The sequence below is a fragment of the Hippopotamus amphibius genome, chromosome 2, assembly GCF_030028045.1.
Source record: "Hippopotamus amphibius kiboko isolate mHipAmp2 chromosome 2, mHipAmp2.hap2, whole genome shotgun sequence".
Classification (NCBI taxonomy): domain Eukaryota; kingdom Metazoa; phylum Chordata; class Mammalia; order Artiodactyla; family Hippopotamidae; genus Hippopotamus; species Hippopotamus amphibius.
Window position 1 is genome coordinate 217,938,615 of NC_080187.1, and position 17,073 is coordinate 217,955,687.

Genomic DNA, 17,073 nt, shown 5'->3' on the forward strand with positions numbered 1-17,073 from the left:
TCCTGTGATCACACAGCCCTGGTCATTTCCTCTGCCTAGAATGTTCCTTCCTCAGACCTTCAGAGGTCTCCCTGCTTTCAGGTAGCTGCTCATGTGTCAGCTCCCAGGAGAGACCTTCCCCAGGCCCCTTTCCCGTCGCTCCTTCACAGCAGTCATCATTGCCTGATGTTTGTATTTCTCCCACCGCCCCCCCCCCCCCCCCCAAGTATAAGCTCTATGAGAGTGGAAACTTCATTATATCAACCAATAGGAGGCAAACTGGCACTTAGCACTGGTCATTGGAGCTCAAGAAAATTAAATTTAAAAAAAACCAAAACCATCTGTCTCTCATACCAGCTTGGTTTTAATTTTAAAGTGACAAATGTACAGGTGGAATAAATGTTAAGCAACACCCTCCAAATTCCATTTACATGACAAGGAGCTGACTGTAATTTTGCCTTATCATCAACTAGACAGTCGTTTTCTAGCAATAATTTTTTAGGAAGTCACAGCACAGAAACAGAACACCCTGGAGTTGTGGTCCATCTGTAAATTGATTTTCATATAGGCTTCGTTGGAAGAAGAGGTTTTATCTTTCCTAACTAATGGCCAAAGTGGGACAGGTGGGCTCTTTCTATACCTATTTTGAGCAAATTATGCCCACCCACTAGCCAGCAATGTTGGGCTGGAGCCTGGTCCATCTGCTGGACCTACCTGCCATGGGGCTGATCTGCCCTTTGGCCCTCCTGGGTAGGTCCACGGTCTAAGTCAAACTCTCAGATTCTGTATAACCAAGTAAGGGTGGATCTGAAAAGTGGCTTCTGCTTTAACCCAGCAGCTTAGAAGGCAGCAGTTTTTCTTCATGACTGTTGCGGGAAGGAAAGGAGCAGTAATGGCTAAAGGTTGAGGTAACCTTAAGTTTAAATTGTAGTCTACCTGTCAGGAGTAAATGAATGGCTGATATCCCTCCAAACAAGTTATCATTTACAGTGGTGGTCCAGACAGACTGCAGTCCAGAGTAGAACTTTAGTTCTCACTAAAACATGATCCCTTGAACAGGAAGCCCTTTGTGATATGGCTGTGCAAGGAGAGGAACCATCCTTTGGGAGCGAGCTGAATCTGGGAGAATGAAGTGGAAAGCACTGAGATGCCCAGGATCACTGGGCAGACAGGGAAGCTAGCTGTGCCGCAGGGCCGAACCACCAGCATCTCCCATGGCTTCCGTTGCTGCACGGAGGCTGCTGGGGACATGAATGGTTTCATTTTCTTTACAAGTAAGCACTTGGGTGGGAGAGCACGGCAAAGGCTGTCAACGGAAAATAAAACAACAAAAAACAAGGTGCAGGGGTCACAGGCAAACAGTTTAATCAGTGTTTCATTTAAAACACTGGTTTGTCCTCACAAGGCATGGAAGGTTCAGGAAGCTTCCACGAGAGCTGGTCGGACACACTCACACCTCGTTCCAAACATTCAAGGGCACAGGACAGTAAGAACCAAGTTGGACCTGCAGCCAGGTCCAACCCACAGATGTGCTTTTATTCTTGAGGAGAATCATCTAGAATCTAGATTCAGAAATGTCACATTAGCAGCCCTGAGATCATGCCCTCAGTAACTTTGCCATGGGAGGTAGGTGGGGAGGGAAAGAAACCGCAGAGCTAGACGTGGGCCAGGTTGCCCACTTCAGGCCTGGAGGTTTGCTGGGGGCTGAGTGCTGCTGTCTGGGCTGTGCTTTATTGGTAGAACTGAATTATGGCAAAGCCACTAGAAGCTCAAAGTGTCAGTGCGGTAACTGGCATCTCAAAAATATCCTGAAAATGTAAATAAACAGATTCCATATGCAGACTAGAGATGATTTACACTTAAAACATTTAAATATAAATTAAGCTATAACTTAAGTTACAACCAAAAGAAAAACCAAAAAGACACTCAGCAGTTGAGAATGCTGAACACATACACAGGACACCCCAAACACGAGGCCATTAAAGCGACGCCATGTTCATTGTGCCAACTTTACATTCACCACGTGCTAGTCCGGCCGGGCCACGCCGCACCGGGCCACGTCATGCCGTCTGGCACTGCACTCCGGCCCGGGGCCCGTCGTCGTCCTCCTCGTAGGCCTCCCTGTGCTGGCGCCAGTTCTGCTCATTGGGATTAAACTCCTTCAGCTCCACCTGATCCATGTCGTCTGTAATCCTGACTTTCTGTCGAGAAGGGAGCAGAGCTTCCAGCTGGGGAAGCTTGTCTTGAGAAAGCCAGTGTTTTTCAGGAAAAATAACCTGTAAAGGATGAGGTGGGAAAGAGTAGTTGTTTCTTCCCTTGCTAATTAAGGCATTTAATTATATGTCCCATGAGAATAAAACACATGCACTTACTAAAAACTGTATGATCAGAGTCCCTTTCTCCAGGGGTGCTTTGTAGATCGGCATTCCTTCATTACGCACACATTTCAGGTCCCCATGCTTTATCACCTCACCTGCCGCAGAAAAGGTCTACTTATGAAACAGGAAGACAGAAGGCAGCCTTGAGAAGTCAGTCTCCCTGTTGGGAAAGCCTGGGGCAGATCCTAGCACCCCCACAGCAGCAGGCAAAGGCAGGGGTCACGGAGCATCTGACCAGAAAGCTGGTCCCAGCCAGAACCATCTCTGTGAGAGGAACCAGCTGGGTGAAGGGGATGAGGGAGGGGGGCAGGAGTGGAACCCTCTGACCCATGTGCTGGGCTCCTGCGGTATATCCGGGAGCAGGCTGGAGCCCCCACGATAAGGTTGGTTTAAAAAAATGAACTAGGAATCAACACTCAGCCTGGGTAAACAGGGCTAATACCTGTCAGCCTGCCTCTTCAGGTCATTACAAAAAACCTTCCCATGAGTGGGAGGAGAGTCTGCTCCTCACAGACTCCAGCAGAGCCTGGAGCAGGAATGGGCCTCCAAGGAGTGCAGCCAGATCCCGCGTGGCAGAAGAGCCAGCCTTCCGAGTGGGGAGCGCAAAGTGGCGCCGGCCTCGGGCAGCCTCCACGCGCCGGTGGGCTGGAGCTGGTCTGGCTTGCGCTCACTGGGTCTTACGTTCTACACTTTTTCAAAAGGCATCATGGGAGTTTAGCCCCCCTCAGAGCTCTTGGTTCGCCCCCAAATCTAAACATATTATTTCCTTCCAAACATGAAAAGGGATAAAAGGGTCTCTTTAAAGTATGCTCTTCAGCTCAGTAATGAAAATGGACAAAGAAAGAAATGCTTAGGAAAACCGGGGGTGGGAGAGCCCGAACACTCATTTACTCAGCATCCCACTCCCCTGGGTGAACTCTCTCAAGAGGAAATCTTTTAAAAACTCCCAGGAAATACTTTAAAATAAAGCACATGGAGGACTCTCCCTGGGGGTCATTCATACAAGGCTGCGACACGCCGTGGCCCTCAGAGCTGCTGACTGCAGGACGGGGCCCCTGAGCTAAACGGCCCCAGGCCGCTGAGCCTGCTGGGGTCCTTGTTTTGTTTTCAGTAGCTTTTCTGTCTCTCTTTTCCTATCAGGTGCCACTTCTTGTTGCTTTCAGCACAACTCCCCACGCTACTGCTTCTAACTCACTGGGGGCAGGGAAACCGTGGCACCAGGCATGGGCATCCACACGTTAAGAAAAGGAAAGAGACGATGGGTCAGCTCTTCCGTCGGGGTGAAGCTCTTAAGGCACTTTTCTCTTTAACCTCCTGATTCTTGGCCATGCTCTAGACAGCCTAAGGGCCTCTGGCGAGGAAGTCACTTCAACAGCAGAAGAGAGAAGAGGAAATGAAGGGAAGAGAAATAAGCCAAAATAAGAAGAGGCGAAAGAAGAGGAGAGGACACACACAAAAAATGAGCAAACAAAAAACACAAAAAGAGGGAACAGAAAAAGCCAAAGAGGAGAGTGGCAGAGAAAGAGAACAGGCCAGAAAGGGGAAGAGAGAAATGGACACAGAGGCAGGAAAGCCCTGGAAGGTGGTTAGGGAGGCAAGGTGGCTCACTCCACTGGACTTCAGGGTCTTAATTCTTACTACCAGCTACCACTGCCCTTGAACAGGTTTATTGGCTGGTTACCTCCCACCCCAGCCCTGAACCCACCCCTCTAGCCTTAAACCTCAGATGCCCACAGGAAAAGTTACTCCCTGACCCTGTGGCCAGCAAGGCGACCAGAGCAGCACTGCTCATGGGCAGTGATGGGGTCGAGGATGTCCGGGTGGCTTGGCCACCACACCTGTGCAGACATTCTCTGACATGGACAACTGACCGGAAGTGCTATTCAGAGGCAGCTTCAAACTGAGGGCCCCAGCCTCGCCTCTCTCCCTTCTCCAATATGCCTGGCCTGCCCGCAGCCCCTTCCAGGCAGGTGCTCTGGGGCCCACGTGGACTCAACGGCAGGGAACTCTAGCCCTCCTGGGAGCCTGGCATCCGCACACATGCTGGCAGGCTGAGCTCTCAGGCCTCCGAGAGCCCTGTGGGCCCAGAGGCAGCTCCTCAAGCTCCGTGTGTGTGCAGACAGGCCGTCCTCCAGAAGCTGCCAAGGGGAAGCTGGCAGGCTATGTCTTTTTTTCAGGAAAATTCTATTTTAAAATGTCTCCCACGTGTAACTGACAATACAGAGGCTAGAGAAACGTGGATGAATCAGCACAGATCACCATTTGATAGAAAAACCCCACCTACTGTCAGCTGTGTTCTATTATACAAATGTTAATTTCTAAAAAATTTAAGTTAAATTGGCAGGTTCCAGGTAGACATTTAGATCAAGATTCCTGTTTTGAGGCTCTTTCCCCAACTATGAATTTTTTTCAAGGAGACTAAAATTCACAGAATTCTTGAGTCTCTAGTGATGACTTTAAATTTAGAGAAAATCAAGTCACGCTAACTTCTGCAACAGAAACCAACCTTGAATGTGAAACCAGGCTAAGTTGCCAGTATCATTATGCCAAACATACAGAACAACTACAACGAAACACATTTGAAACATTACCTGATTTGGATGTAATAACAAGGACTCGATCATCCAGTGTTTTTATCATCTTCTTGAAGCCACAAAGGGCTTCAGAAAGCTGAATTTTCATTTTCATGATCAAGTCATGGCCTCGTCTCTGAAAGACACTATGATCCTTCTGATCAAGCACAATTATGACATCGCCAGGCTCCAGCTCAGGCTCCTGATCTCCTTCTCCATGAAATAGTATCTTTTGCCCATCTTTCATACCTATGAAACATCATCCCTTTCTGATTAGCCATTTTTCTTAAAAACCATACTTTCAACAAAGCTTTTGAAGAAGGCTCACAGAGCCCTTCGGGGGTTCTTTATTAATCAAGCCTCCCAACCTCGTGCAGGCCCGGGGCTGGGATTAACACTGACCAAGAGGCCTCACACCCCTCAGCATAGCGAGGGTCCTCAGACAAGTGTGCAGCAGGGAGAGTGGGAAACGAGGCTGTCACATCGCAAGTTCACGGCGCACTCCCCACCCTCCCAGGTCCTGTGACGCCACAGCTGCCACTGCACCGTGAGCACAACGTCACCGCCTGCTTCTCGACACACAGGCGGCGCTGGGCTCTGGGGGGCTTCTAAGAAGTACCTGTGCACACAGGCACAGGGTTAAGCACTTCAACCTGTGTGTTGGTTTGGGTGTTGGTTTGGGTGTTGATTTCCGTACTCTGGTCTCATCTCTCACCTAAAACACATCCGCTGGATTAGGAAGCCATAGAATAATCAGCGGGAACAACTAAGAGGGAAAAATACCTTAAAATGATGGCTCCAGGCAAAATGAATAGCAGGGGAAGGTGCTGGATTTGGGAGAATTTGCTGCAACAGAGGGGAAATGTGTGGAGGAAAGGGACACACAGCTACGAAGACTCACAGAAGCTTTTATGGCCGAGCGACAAAAGCCGTAAGAAACAACACTCTAAAGGACTCTAAAGTAATGGTTTGAGAATGGCAAGAGAGGGCAATTAACCAAAATTAAGGTCAAGTGACTTCCAGGGCATTGGAAAACCTTAAAAGGAGGTTGTTTTTGATCTCAAAGAAGCAGGCCTCAGCAAGAACACTTTGGCAGGTGACACAGATGGGAATAAAGCCAGGGAGGGCCAACGGAAGATGCCTTGGAAATCAGAAGACCTGATGGCACACTCTAACGGCACCTGAATACCGGTCGTACTATGTCTCACTTCCCTGCAACCTAACACGTGTGCCCCACAATAAGCACCTGAGACGCATGTCCACCAGCGGGGGGCACTAGCGCTGCGCAGCCTCACCTTTCTCCACGTGCACCTCGATAATCTTCTTCTCTCGGATCACCTTGGCACCACTGCAGCTTTCGCAGCGGTCCTTTGGGTGGATGCGCTCGCCCTGGCCCTTGCACTCGATGCACACGGTCTGGATCTGCTGCACCATGCCTGGCCCGATCTGCTGGATGTGAATCTGCATCCCTCGCCCCTTGCACACCGGGCACTTCTCCACGGATCCCTTCTTTCCACCAACGCCTGTGGGGAGACAGGCACGAGGCTGTGCTCTTCTCTTAGAAGCGTCCCTGCTGGGCGCCACCGCAGAATGACAGTGAGCCATGAAACTGGACCCCGGGGTTTGAGTTCTGACTATTTACAACCATGAAAAGCCACGTGGAAGAGCCTGGATGATTCCAGCCAAGCAGACAACATCCAGATACTAACATGTGATCGCAGACATTTGTGGTTTGGGCTGTACCAAGTCAAATTCATTGCTTTAACGTCACCAACTGTTTTCTTCCACCCCAGGGTGGAAAAACACCCATGCCTATGTGTGACCAGAGCAGACTGGAGAACAGCCCTGTCCACAGCAGTGGCTACCCAGCCCAGCCACTTCTCTGTGGGACAATGTGCAACCAAGTCACCAGATCTGACTTTTCTTAAAAATTCAGATTTTTAAAAACTACATTAATTACATTTACATTTAAGTCAAGGACAGTAAATTATGGCTAGCCGCCTGGTTTTGTAAACAAAGCTTTATTGGGAGACAGGTACGTGATATGTTTGTTTACTGCCTGTAGCTCCTTCTGCACGAAGAGTTGAATAGCTACGACAGGGACTGCATGGCTCACCTAAAATACCATCTGGCCCTTTACAGCAAAAGTTTGCTGACCCCTAGGTCAGGTGAACCATATTGATTTTTATATTTTTAAAATAATTGTCAACATATTAAGTGTACAGTCCAAATAAAAAATGCACAGGGCCAAATGAAACTGTCACCTGTTTGCAATCTCTGACCTTTACAGTTGAAAAGATAAATTATTCTTCTCTGATTTGTAAAACAGTAAGAATTGTTTCTAGATCTAAGGGACCAGAACTATGAGACTCATTCAGAAATTAATTCTTACCTTCACATTTCTCACAAATTACATTTTTCTGGAGAGCCAATTTCTTTGTGACTCCATTATATAAATCTTCAAGAGTTACAGACAACTGATGTACAACATTCTTGCCTTACCAAGGGGGGAAAAAGACAATTAGTAACACTGTATTAAATATACCACTCTATTAAATACCACCCATATGACCTTTAGTCGTATGAAGTCTCAAGCTGTGCCGGTGTCATTCATTCCCTTCCCTATGGGAAGCAATGCTCCTGTTACACCTGGCCCATCCTTCTGGCTCTGCCAATGTGAGAACTAATACCCTTTCCAGCTATGAGCTAATTATTCAATCATTTATAGATGTCAACAAAGACTTTCGTCTTTATTTTCTAAGAACAAATCTGAGAATGAGAGATCAATGAGGAAACCCAAGGCAACATTAACCAATGAGACTGGTTAACTAGATCCTCCCCATGTAAGGAGCCCTCTCCTTACAGATAATGCATAACGTCAGTCTCTGGACTTTTACTTGAAACTCTTCCTTGAACCTAACGCCCTTTACTTTTTGAGCCCTTCTATGTCTTGTGGCCAAGTGAGAACTTCCATCTGTGGAAATCTTGTCTGTGCATCCAGGACAGTGGCCTTTCATCCCCAGGGTGGGAGTCTGTCTGCTCTGGCGCCATGACAGCCTGTCAGGACCCACAGCATCAGGGCCCCCTCTGCTGCCCACAGGGCTCTTGAGGTCACTGAGATGCTGTCCTTGTTTATTGGCTGTCAACTGTGAGAGAAGACTTAATTAAGGGCGTGAAGTGGTTCATCTCAAGACAGTGAGAGAGCTGGGCAAGAGGATACCCAAGGTTTTAATCACATCCGCACTGTCAATTATATGAGCAGGCAACATACCCAAACAACAGAGTAAGGATTTTTCCCTAATAAACACTTGGTGATTTTCAGCACACTGTATTCACAGAATTGACAGCCAAGCTTTTCAAAGCTCAAAATCAATTATAATGTGAGAGCAAGTACAGCCTTATTTATCCAGGGGCCTCTTGTTGACCCAAAACCACTCTTCTTAAACCTCAATGCAGAGCTTATGTGTTTTGATTTCATCCAGGATTTTAACAAGCTTGGTCATTTATCTGGTTTTGAGGTCCAAAGCAGAGTATCAACTGTAAGCCGGGCAGGGGAAAGGGGCTATTAGAGACCACTGGTAACAGTCAGAGGTGACAGCCCAGAGCCTGGCAGTAGGTAAGGGGTAGAAAAATTAGGAAGAACGAACCCCAGAACTCAAAAACAGAGGCTGGGACCAAGCTGCTGGTCCTGATGCATTCTGAAGAGAGAGGTAAGGTGGTTTCTTTTACAAAGATATTCAAACATCAAGGGGTAAATTTTGTTACCTAGAAAATCTCCTGAGCAGGCTGAGAAAATGAGGCCACACTGCACATGGCAGAGCACCAACCAGATACAGAGCCCACGGGCCCCGACCCATGCCAGCAGGCACGGGGCGGAGGAGGGCACTCTCGGCAGAGACATCACTAATAACCACAGAAGGTGCCACTTACGTCCCTTAGAACACGCAGGAACCTGACCCCAGCAAAAGAGAGAAAGAAGGCAAGGTGAACTGGACGTTCCTCCTTCCTCCTTACCACCATTTGCTCTGTTTTCGCGGGCAGCGGGCATGCCACTTGCAGGATCTTAGTTCCCCGATCAGGGATTGAACCTGGACCCCAGCAGTGAAAGTGCTGAGTCCTAACCCCTGGATCACCAGGGAATTCCCCATGTGCTCCTTTATGTGTGGTGTTGGGAGGGTGTCAGGCAACTAATTGCTAAATGCACTAAGAGATTTCAGGTAGACTGGATACTAAACAAGTGATGAACTATTTAAAGCTAATGATCCCCAGACATGACAACCACACCCTTTTAAGGCATGATCCGTCCTGATTCCAGTAACACATACGATTTGGAAACTATAAAACTTGCTTAACATCCTTCAAAGCATTTACCTCTTCTCTCTCTAGCCATCCGTCCTCCGCCACCAAAGAACATGTCAAAGATGTCCATGGGGGAAGAGAAGCTGGGGCTGCCTGAGCCTCCTTCCTTAATCGCCTGTTCGCCGCCCTGGTCATAAATGTCCCTCTTCTTTGGATCTGAAAGCACTTCATATGCCTGGGATATAAGCTTAAACTTTAAAAGAAACAAAGATTAAAAAGAGAAGGTTTGAGTTGTTTACGAAGCAAAACCTACCATATACATGCAATGACAGAGGGATTCTGCACCCAACCCCCCAAACTAGCAGGTCTACACATTATCTGGAACCTGACTTTTCCATTTAATCGCCTTGTACAGTGGGATACATATGGCAAACATTACTAAGGGGTGAGAGGCAGGGCCACTGCAGAGAACAAGGATACAGAGCAGTAGGTAGGAGTTTCCCCCTCCTCAGGCTGCACCTGACAGGAATAAGTGGAATGGAGCTAAGATGCAGTGAGACCAGGCCAGGGCTTAACCCACAACCGGATAAAGCCCAGGAGGGCTGCTTTCCAGCCCAGGAGGGCTGCTTTCCTAGTTTACTAGCATGAAATTCAACTACAGACATCTGTGAGCACCCATCCACGTGCAGGCTGCAGACACTGTGCACAAATCTGTCCTGATCTCCCCCCCAAAGTCCTGCCCCTCCCACAGTCTCCCCCATATCTCATTTATTAGCAATGTCAAAACCTCCTTTCCTCTCCCTCACATCTCATCTGTCAACAAATCCTTCTGGTGCTACCTTCAAATGTCCACCTCCAGTACCCTAAGACAGACAGAACACCCCATGTGCCACACTCCTGCCAAAAATGTATCCTGGAATCCAACTGTAAGAAAAGAATCAGAAAACCCAAATTGAAGTATATTCTGCAAATCTAAAAGAGAGGAAAACTAAACGCAATGTGTGACCCTGGACTGAATCCTGGACTGGATCTTGCACTGGGGAAAACAACTGCTACAAAGGACATTGGGACAACTGGAAAAATTCGTTTTTTTCTCAATGTTAAACTTCTTAAATTTGATAAACGTACTATGCTTATGTACAAGGATGTTATTTTCCCTAAGATATTTAGGGCTGAAAAGTTATGATGCATGCAACTTACTGTCAAAAGCTTTAGCAAATAATAATAATATAGGGAAAGCAAATGTGGTGACATTTATAATCAGTGAAGGCAGGTGAAAGAGATGCAGGTGTTCGTTGTACCACTCTCATCTTTCCTGCAGATATATGGACGTTTTTAACATAAAATCAAAACACTATAAAACATCCAAAATCCATCCCTTCTCACCCCCACCCCCACCATGCCTGCCCTGGCGGAGGCCACCCGCTCTGGCCTGGATAACCACAGTAACCTCTTCAATGGACTCCCATCTTCCACCCTCACCTCAGCTTTCAGTCTCTTCTCCGCACAGCAGCCAGAACTTGCCAGCTAATCATGTCAATCCTCGGCCCCGAGCCCTCCAAAGGGCCCGTTTCACCTGAAGAAAAAGCCAGCTCTTATTCTGATCTACAAGCCTAAGCTGACACCTCTTGCCTCCAGCTCCCCACAATTCTGCTTGCGCTCCGTCGGCCTCCTTGCTGTTCCCCGGCACCAGAGCTCTTATTGCTGGGACTGTGTCCCCCACTGCGATGTCAGCTCCGTGAGGACAGGGAGTTAGGGCAGCTTTGTCCACTACCATATCCCCAAACCTACAACGCTGTCTGGCATGTAGAAGTCACTTGGTAAACATCTGTTATATGCATGGCTCAATTCTGGGAATTGAGAAATGAGTAAGTGAGATAGGGTCTTGGCCCTCCAGAGATACGGTTTAGGGGGAAAAAAAATACAGAACATACAGAAAAAAGTGCTTTGAAAATACAAATATGGAAACTAACAGAGACACTAGGTTTTCTCTTGCTTGTACTATAGATTCCTGATAGAACGCTAATAAGTAACTAATAAATAACAGCTAACTGGGTAATTTTAAAAAAATGTCTTAGAATGATCAGAATCATACTCAAGGTAATTAGGTCTTTTGATACGTTGATTCTTATACCATTTCTGTAAAGAAGTAGGTATCATTCACTACTACGCCTTTTCACAGAAGAAAAACAAGGTGTAGGGATTAGGTGCCTGGTACAGAAGATCAGAAAGCAACCAGGCCAGGCTGCCCCCAGAGAGTCTCTGGGCCCGTCTGTACTAGACAAATATGCTTTATGAGAATGTCCACTAGAAACACTCTGAATACTTGAAAGACACGTGGACGTAACAGAATGGATGATTAATCTAAAAAGGAAAAGGAATGCCCTGTCACTGGGGGGATTCGACCAGAGGCCAGACCTCACAAGGGAGGGGCTCCCACCCCCCTGGAGGGCCTCCGCACTCCCCAGTCTAATGCAGCGCCCTGCCTGAGCCCCATCTCACAGGTGGAGGTTTCAGACTGCAATCATTTCCCACAGGACCTTGAATAAGATTATTACGCAGCTGGAAAAATGGCTCTGGAGACTATGCAGCAGCTTGGAAAAATATTCTCTATATAATATTAAGTGGTGAGAAAAAAAGAAAAACCAAAAACCTACGTGCCAGGATGACCATGTACAATCACCCTGGAGAAAGCCTGGAAAGAAACACAGGGACAGCAGTTATGGTGACGTGTACTTGGTGGGTTTTCCTCCATATTCTGAAATTTTCTGCACTGTTATGCTCTCTTTAATGACTTCTTAACTAAATAATCTATTATTCAAACTAAAAGTCACAGTAAAATTGGCCAAAAGACCAAACTCATCTCAAAAGCCAGCTGGGGTTAATAGCCAAGAATATACCCCCATCACGGCCCCTGAAAGGGACTCGCTTACTGACCCACTGCCCATGTGTCTTTCAGAAAACCAGCTGCAGAAAAGTGGACTCCATACAGAGCACCTGACAACAAACACAGGCCGCCCAATGCTTAGCAACACAGGACAACAGGGCACAAAACAAAGACCAACACCCCAACAGCCTTCTTAGCTGCCCCAGTGCAAGAGAGAACGGACTGGCTCAGTCTATTTTTGAAGAGACATTAATACAGTGACAAACTTGGGGGGGGAAGAAAAGGTTCCACCTATGACAGATAAAGTGGACAAAAACTACACACAAATTTGCACAAAAAAGAAAAGGCCTACAGAGTGTGCCCAGCACAGCAGAACCAAAAAGGGGGTATCTGGTGAATGAATGAATGAATGAGTCCTCTCTAGGAAACTTCACAGCAGAGTTTCTGTAAATTGTGTTCCCAGTCTCCTCAACCCCTTTTGTTTCTGGGAAATAAGGACAGCAAACAAGGAATTATAATTAAATTAGGATGAGGACTGGGCCAGGCCAGTGGTTCAGCCTGTGGTCAAAGGCGGTCCCCTGAAAGAAGTTTTAGCTGAGAACTAAAAGGGTTTTACCCCCTTCGTGGAAGGTGGGAAGGGAAACGTATTCTTGGAATATCACAGAAACCCCCACCCCTAGGCTGAAAGGGACCTGCCAGACACTTCAAGAACCTCACTTATGTGACACTAATTCAGTGTCTGGCTATAAATAAATATTGGTTTAAAACAAATCAACCACCTCTGCTCAGACAGATATACGCAGGGCAGCATCTACAGAAATGTAGTACAGGTCAAGTCCAATTTAAAAAAAGCTTCAGAGCACCAAGAGCAGACTCACTCCAATGGCACACAGCCACGACTTACTCTTGGAGAGTGCTATGAGATCTGACCTGAACCAGGGTCAGAAGGCTTTCCCACACACCGCCCCTGAAACGTGAAATTAGAAGCCTGGGTGTGCCCTCCTTAAAGGATATTCTCAGACACAGCCTACAATGAATTTAGAGAGCACATCTATGAATCACCAACACCACGGAGAAAGCCAGTGACTTCAAATGCTACAGTAAGCCACCTAAATATAGATGAGAAACAACACAAGTAACAGACACACGGTCTTACAGGAAAGCATTTTAAACCTGTGACAGCCACACTCGGCACATGTGGCTAAATATAAATATTCTATCACTGCTGCCACCCGGCCAACCTTCCTTAGGCAGCCTTCTCCGGCTTGGAATAGCTAACACAGACAGGTATTTCGAGACTAGCGCCGTTTCCGCAAGCCTAAATGTTAGACAGGTGATCTACAGCTTCAAAAGTGGCCCAGGTGTCACTGCTGTCAGCAACTACAAAAGCCCCACCTTCCAAAAGCCATCTAGAACATCCCAGGGTTTATAAGAAAATGGCAAGAAGTCAAAGGAGTGGGAAGGCTAAGAAGCTTTCCCGAGGATCAATGCCTGATCTTTCTAATCACCTGTTCTGGTGGGTAATGCGCCTCCTTGGGCATAAAAAGCACTCTTTTCCTATGAACAGGATGAAAAAGTTTAATTTAGGCTTCTATGATGCAGAACATGTTTCAGCCTATCACTGGTACTTAGCATCAGCTGCGGTTCATTTGTCACAGAAAACCTGGAATGTTCATATAAAATGATGTGTCAGGTTAAAGATCTCCATGTCCCTGTTTAATAAAGAAAAGGTGATTACTCAATGTCTGACAGCCTTGATCAGGCAGGAGATAGGCACACAGAACAAATCCAGTCAGCCATTCTCAAGAGGGACACCCGGTTTGTCCAAGGTACTAGCTCAGGTGAAAGAAACTCATCTCTAGCGCTTATACATCAACAGGGAATGTGAGTATAAAAAAAAAAAAATTCAATCCCGGTCGTTCCCAGCAAGTACACAACTTCTGGTCGCGTGTGCCTCAGTTTCCCGGCTTGCTGGCTGCCTTTCCGACAGGAATGCCCGCAAACCCTAGGAGAACTGGGGCCCCACGTCTCCGTCCTGGCCCCCCTCGGCGCTCGGAGGGGCCCCCTAAACACTTGTGGAGCCAAAGGAGGAATGAATGGGCTGCGCGGGGCGGGGGCTCACGAGGGGGCCCGGCGCCTCGCGCCCCGGCACCCGCCCCGACGCCCGGGCCCGGCGAAGTGCCCGCCGCCTGACCGCGCCGCGGCCCCTCGGCCTCGGGCCACCCCCCGGCCCCCCGCTCCCCCCCGGCCCGGCCCCGCGGCGGGGTGCGCGGCGCCTGGCGACCGCCTCCCCAACAAACGCGGCTCGGGTTCCCCGCCGCCTTCAATAATTCACAGCCCCCGAGCTCCGGGCTGAGTAACGGACGGCGGGCCCCGCGCAAGCCCAGCCCGCACCTTCTCGCCCTCATCCGGGTTCTTGTCCGGGTGGTACTTGAGCGCCAGCTTGCGATAGGCCTTCTTGATCTCCTCCGGGGAGGCGCTGGGCTTCACCCCCAGGATGTCATAGTACTGGGTCTCCTTCACCATCTTGTCTCTGCGGGGCGGGGCGGGCAGGACCGTCAGCGCGACCCGGACGCCCCCGCCGGGCCCCTGGCCCGCGCCCCCTCTGCCCGCCCGCGCGTCACGGTCACGGCCACGGGCGCCGCCGCCGCCGCCGCCCGGGGCTCCCTCCCGCCCGCCTGCCCGCGCCGGGCCGACCTGCGCGCCCGGCACCGCCGCACTCGAGCCGCCGGCTCCTCCGCGGCGGGTTTTATTCGGCGCCGGCGGAAGGTTCCGCAAGGAGACAGTGACGCCACAAAGGCCCAGAACCTTCGCGGAGGTTCGGGCGGCGCCCGGGGCTGGCGGGCTGGGGCGCGGCGGCGGCTTAGTGGGCGGGACCCCCCGGCTCACCGGGTCTCCTCGGCCGCCTGCTCCTCCGGCCACCCGTCTGACTCCCCGGAGCTCCAGTTCTGACCGCCGCCCCGGGCCATGTTGGGGGGCTTGGACGATGGCTTCGGCGTGCAGGGCGCCTTCCGACGGCCGTCCCGCCGCCCCGGGGCCGTCGCCTTTCCCTTCCGTGGGTCCGTGGGTCCGGCTGGCCCGAGGATCGGGTGGCCTGGAGAGCAGCGTCGGCGGGAACCCTGCCCCGCACGGTTGCACTGGGAGGGCTGCGCCCCGCGGTCCCCACCCGGCCTCTCCCCGGGGGTGTGGCCGCCGTCTGTTTGGTCATGGCCGGGATGAGCCCTGAGGCTTGCCTCGGATTGTTGCATTTTTGAGGGGTTTGGAGTGGGTAGGGGCCCTCCACCGTGCTGGGGCCGCATTTCCCGAGGTCCTGCAGCTGCTGGCGCTCCCCGGGGCATCTTCAAGGCTGAGGTGAGCCTCAGCCCTTCCAGATTCGTACAGTGCTGGCCCCAGCTATGGACAGTGGTCTCTCACCTGCCCACAGCTGGGAACTCTTGAAGTTCCCCAGATATGGGCAGTGACGCCCGTTAGATGTGAGCAGCGACGTACCCCAGGTCTCCCAAAGGTGGGCAGTGCCCCCTCCCCTCCGAAGCAGGAAGGTTGGACCAGCCTTATGAGTGCAGTGGGCGTGGGGGTGGGTGGGAGAGTGGCTCTGGAGACTGCAGCAGGACCCTCACTGCCTGGTACACTAACAGGTCTGTGAGTTCCTTCCGCTATGCCCAGCTCCCAGTAGGTGCCTGGTAGTCAGGATCACTACCCACTGCAGTAACGTGGGCGTGGAAGACAGCACTATCAGAGAACTGCAGGCCTTCTGTTCTGGCCCAGCCTTGGCTTCTGCCAGTGGAACGCTGTCAGGGAGGGGAGGCCACTGCTCACCTCTCCGGGATCCCTTGGCCTCGTTTTGGGTCCTGTGGCTGAGACAAATACTCTCCCCTCCTACACCTGTTCAGTGGAGTTGAGAAACGACTGTGAACTTCGGAGAGAAATTAAGCTACTCATCTCTGTTCTTGGAGACATTGCTTTTTCCCTCTCAGACCGCTGGAGGGCAGTAAGCTTTGGCAGAGAACTCAGAGCTGGAGGTCAACAAACTTGATTCCATACCCAGATGTTATTAACTACATGAGCCCTAGCCTCTCTGAGCTTGTTTCCTCATCAGCAGGACATGGTCATCGCCACCTGCCTGCCGGCCTTCCTCACAGGGCTCTTGCAAGGATCGCATGGGATGGGCGCTGTGAAGGCTTCTATCTAGCACAGTGGATCACCTGGGAGCTTCCTGTGTCAGGGCTGCACCCCAGACCAATTGCATCAGAACTTCTGCGGGCGGAACCCAAGCATCAGTACTTTCGAAGCTGCCCAGGTGATTCCAGTGTGCTGCCAGAGCTAAGAACCACTGCCCTGCACCACACACAAGTCCAGATTCAATAGTCTGGACCAGTGACACTGGCAGGAAGGGCATACGTGGGTGGTCAGAGCCTGGACGCATAGAATGGGGCTCTGAACTCTGGAACCAGTGAGACCTAGGTTCCGATTGCTACTTCTGGCTGCCTGACCTTGGGCAGATGATTTCACCTTTCTGAGCCTTAGATTCCTCAACCTTTTTATGGGCATGATATTAAGACTATCTACCTCATAACTTCCCAAAGCACCTGACACATAGTCTCATCACACAATGGTGCAATTTGTTCTTTTACTTTTATCTAAGCTGAAGAAGCTGACAAAGATTCTCTCCTTTATGAAACTCTAGCCAGGCTGCTCTGAGCCCTCTTCTTGACTAGGCCTCATCTTTGGCCTGTAAAGACTTGAACAACCACTAGCATGGTTTCTAACAGCTCAAGGCTGCTTCCCTACGATGACTTTAACACACCTCCTCCCAGGCAAAGTGCCTGCCTGAGAAAACTCAAGGATGCCAAAAATTTTTACAACATTCTTGGCTAGCTGTTTGTTCCAGCCAACACCTGAGGACAGGGCCTGTGTCTCCCAGCCTCTGTGGGAAAGTAGAATTCTAACTTCAGTAATA

The 17,073-nt window shown here is 49.9% G+C and overlaps 1 protein-coding gene across 5 annotated transcripts; it reads right to left on the reverse strand.

Moving 5' to 3' along the window:
* Window positions 1-274: 274 nt before the first annotated feature.
* Window positions 275-15,248, reverse strand: DNAJA4 (DnaJ heat shock protein family (Hsp40) member A4). Of its 5 annotated transcripts, none has more exons than XM_057723541.1 (8): window positions 15,006-15,248; window positions 14,511-14,649; window positions 9,302-9,482; window positions 7,323-7,427; window positions 6,226-6,453; window positions 4,949-5,179; window positions 2,352-2,452; window positions 287-2,255 (listed from the first exon to the last, which is right to left on the reverse strand). In XM_057723541.1, the coding sequence occupies exons 1-8, from the start codon at window positions 15,083-15,085 to the stop codon at window positions 2,040-2,042; spliced, it is 1,281 nt and encodes a 426-aa protein (XP_057579524.1). In that variant the 5' UTR covers window positions 15,086-15,248; the 3' UTR covers window positions 287-2,039. The 5 variants fall into 5 exon arrangements, 4 of the variants coding, with proteins under 4 accessions (XP_057579528.1, XP_057579524.1, XP_057579527.1 ...); XM_057723542.1 differs by lacking the exon at window positions 15,006-15,248 and adding an exon at window positions 14,814-14,883 and having other exon boundaries at window positions 291-2,255; XM_057723545.1 differs by lacking the exon at window positions 4,949-5,179 and having other exon boundaries at window positions 275-2,255; window positions 15,006-15,233.
* Between the last annotated feature and the right edge of the window lie 1,825 nt (window positions 15,249-17,073).

Bases quoted from the DNA above. Each gene is read 5' to 3' on its own strand.
- DNAJA4 (XM_057723541.1), bottom strand. From the start codon at position 15,085: ATGGCCCGGGGCGGCGGTCAGAACTGGAGCTCCGGGGAGTCAGACGGG. The intron at 9,483-14,510 runs GTGCGGGCTGGG...TTTCTTTTAAAG, and splicing joins ACCCGGATGAGGGCGAGAAG to TTTAAGCTTATATCCCAGGC. The intron at 6,454-7,322 runs GTAAGAATTAAT...GTCTCCCCACAG, and splicing joins AATTTGTGAGAAATGTGAAG to GCGTTGGTGGAAAGAAGGGA.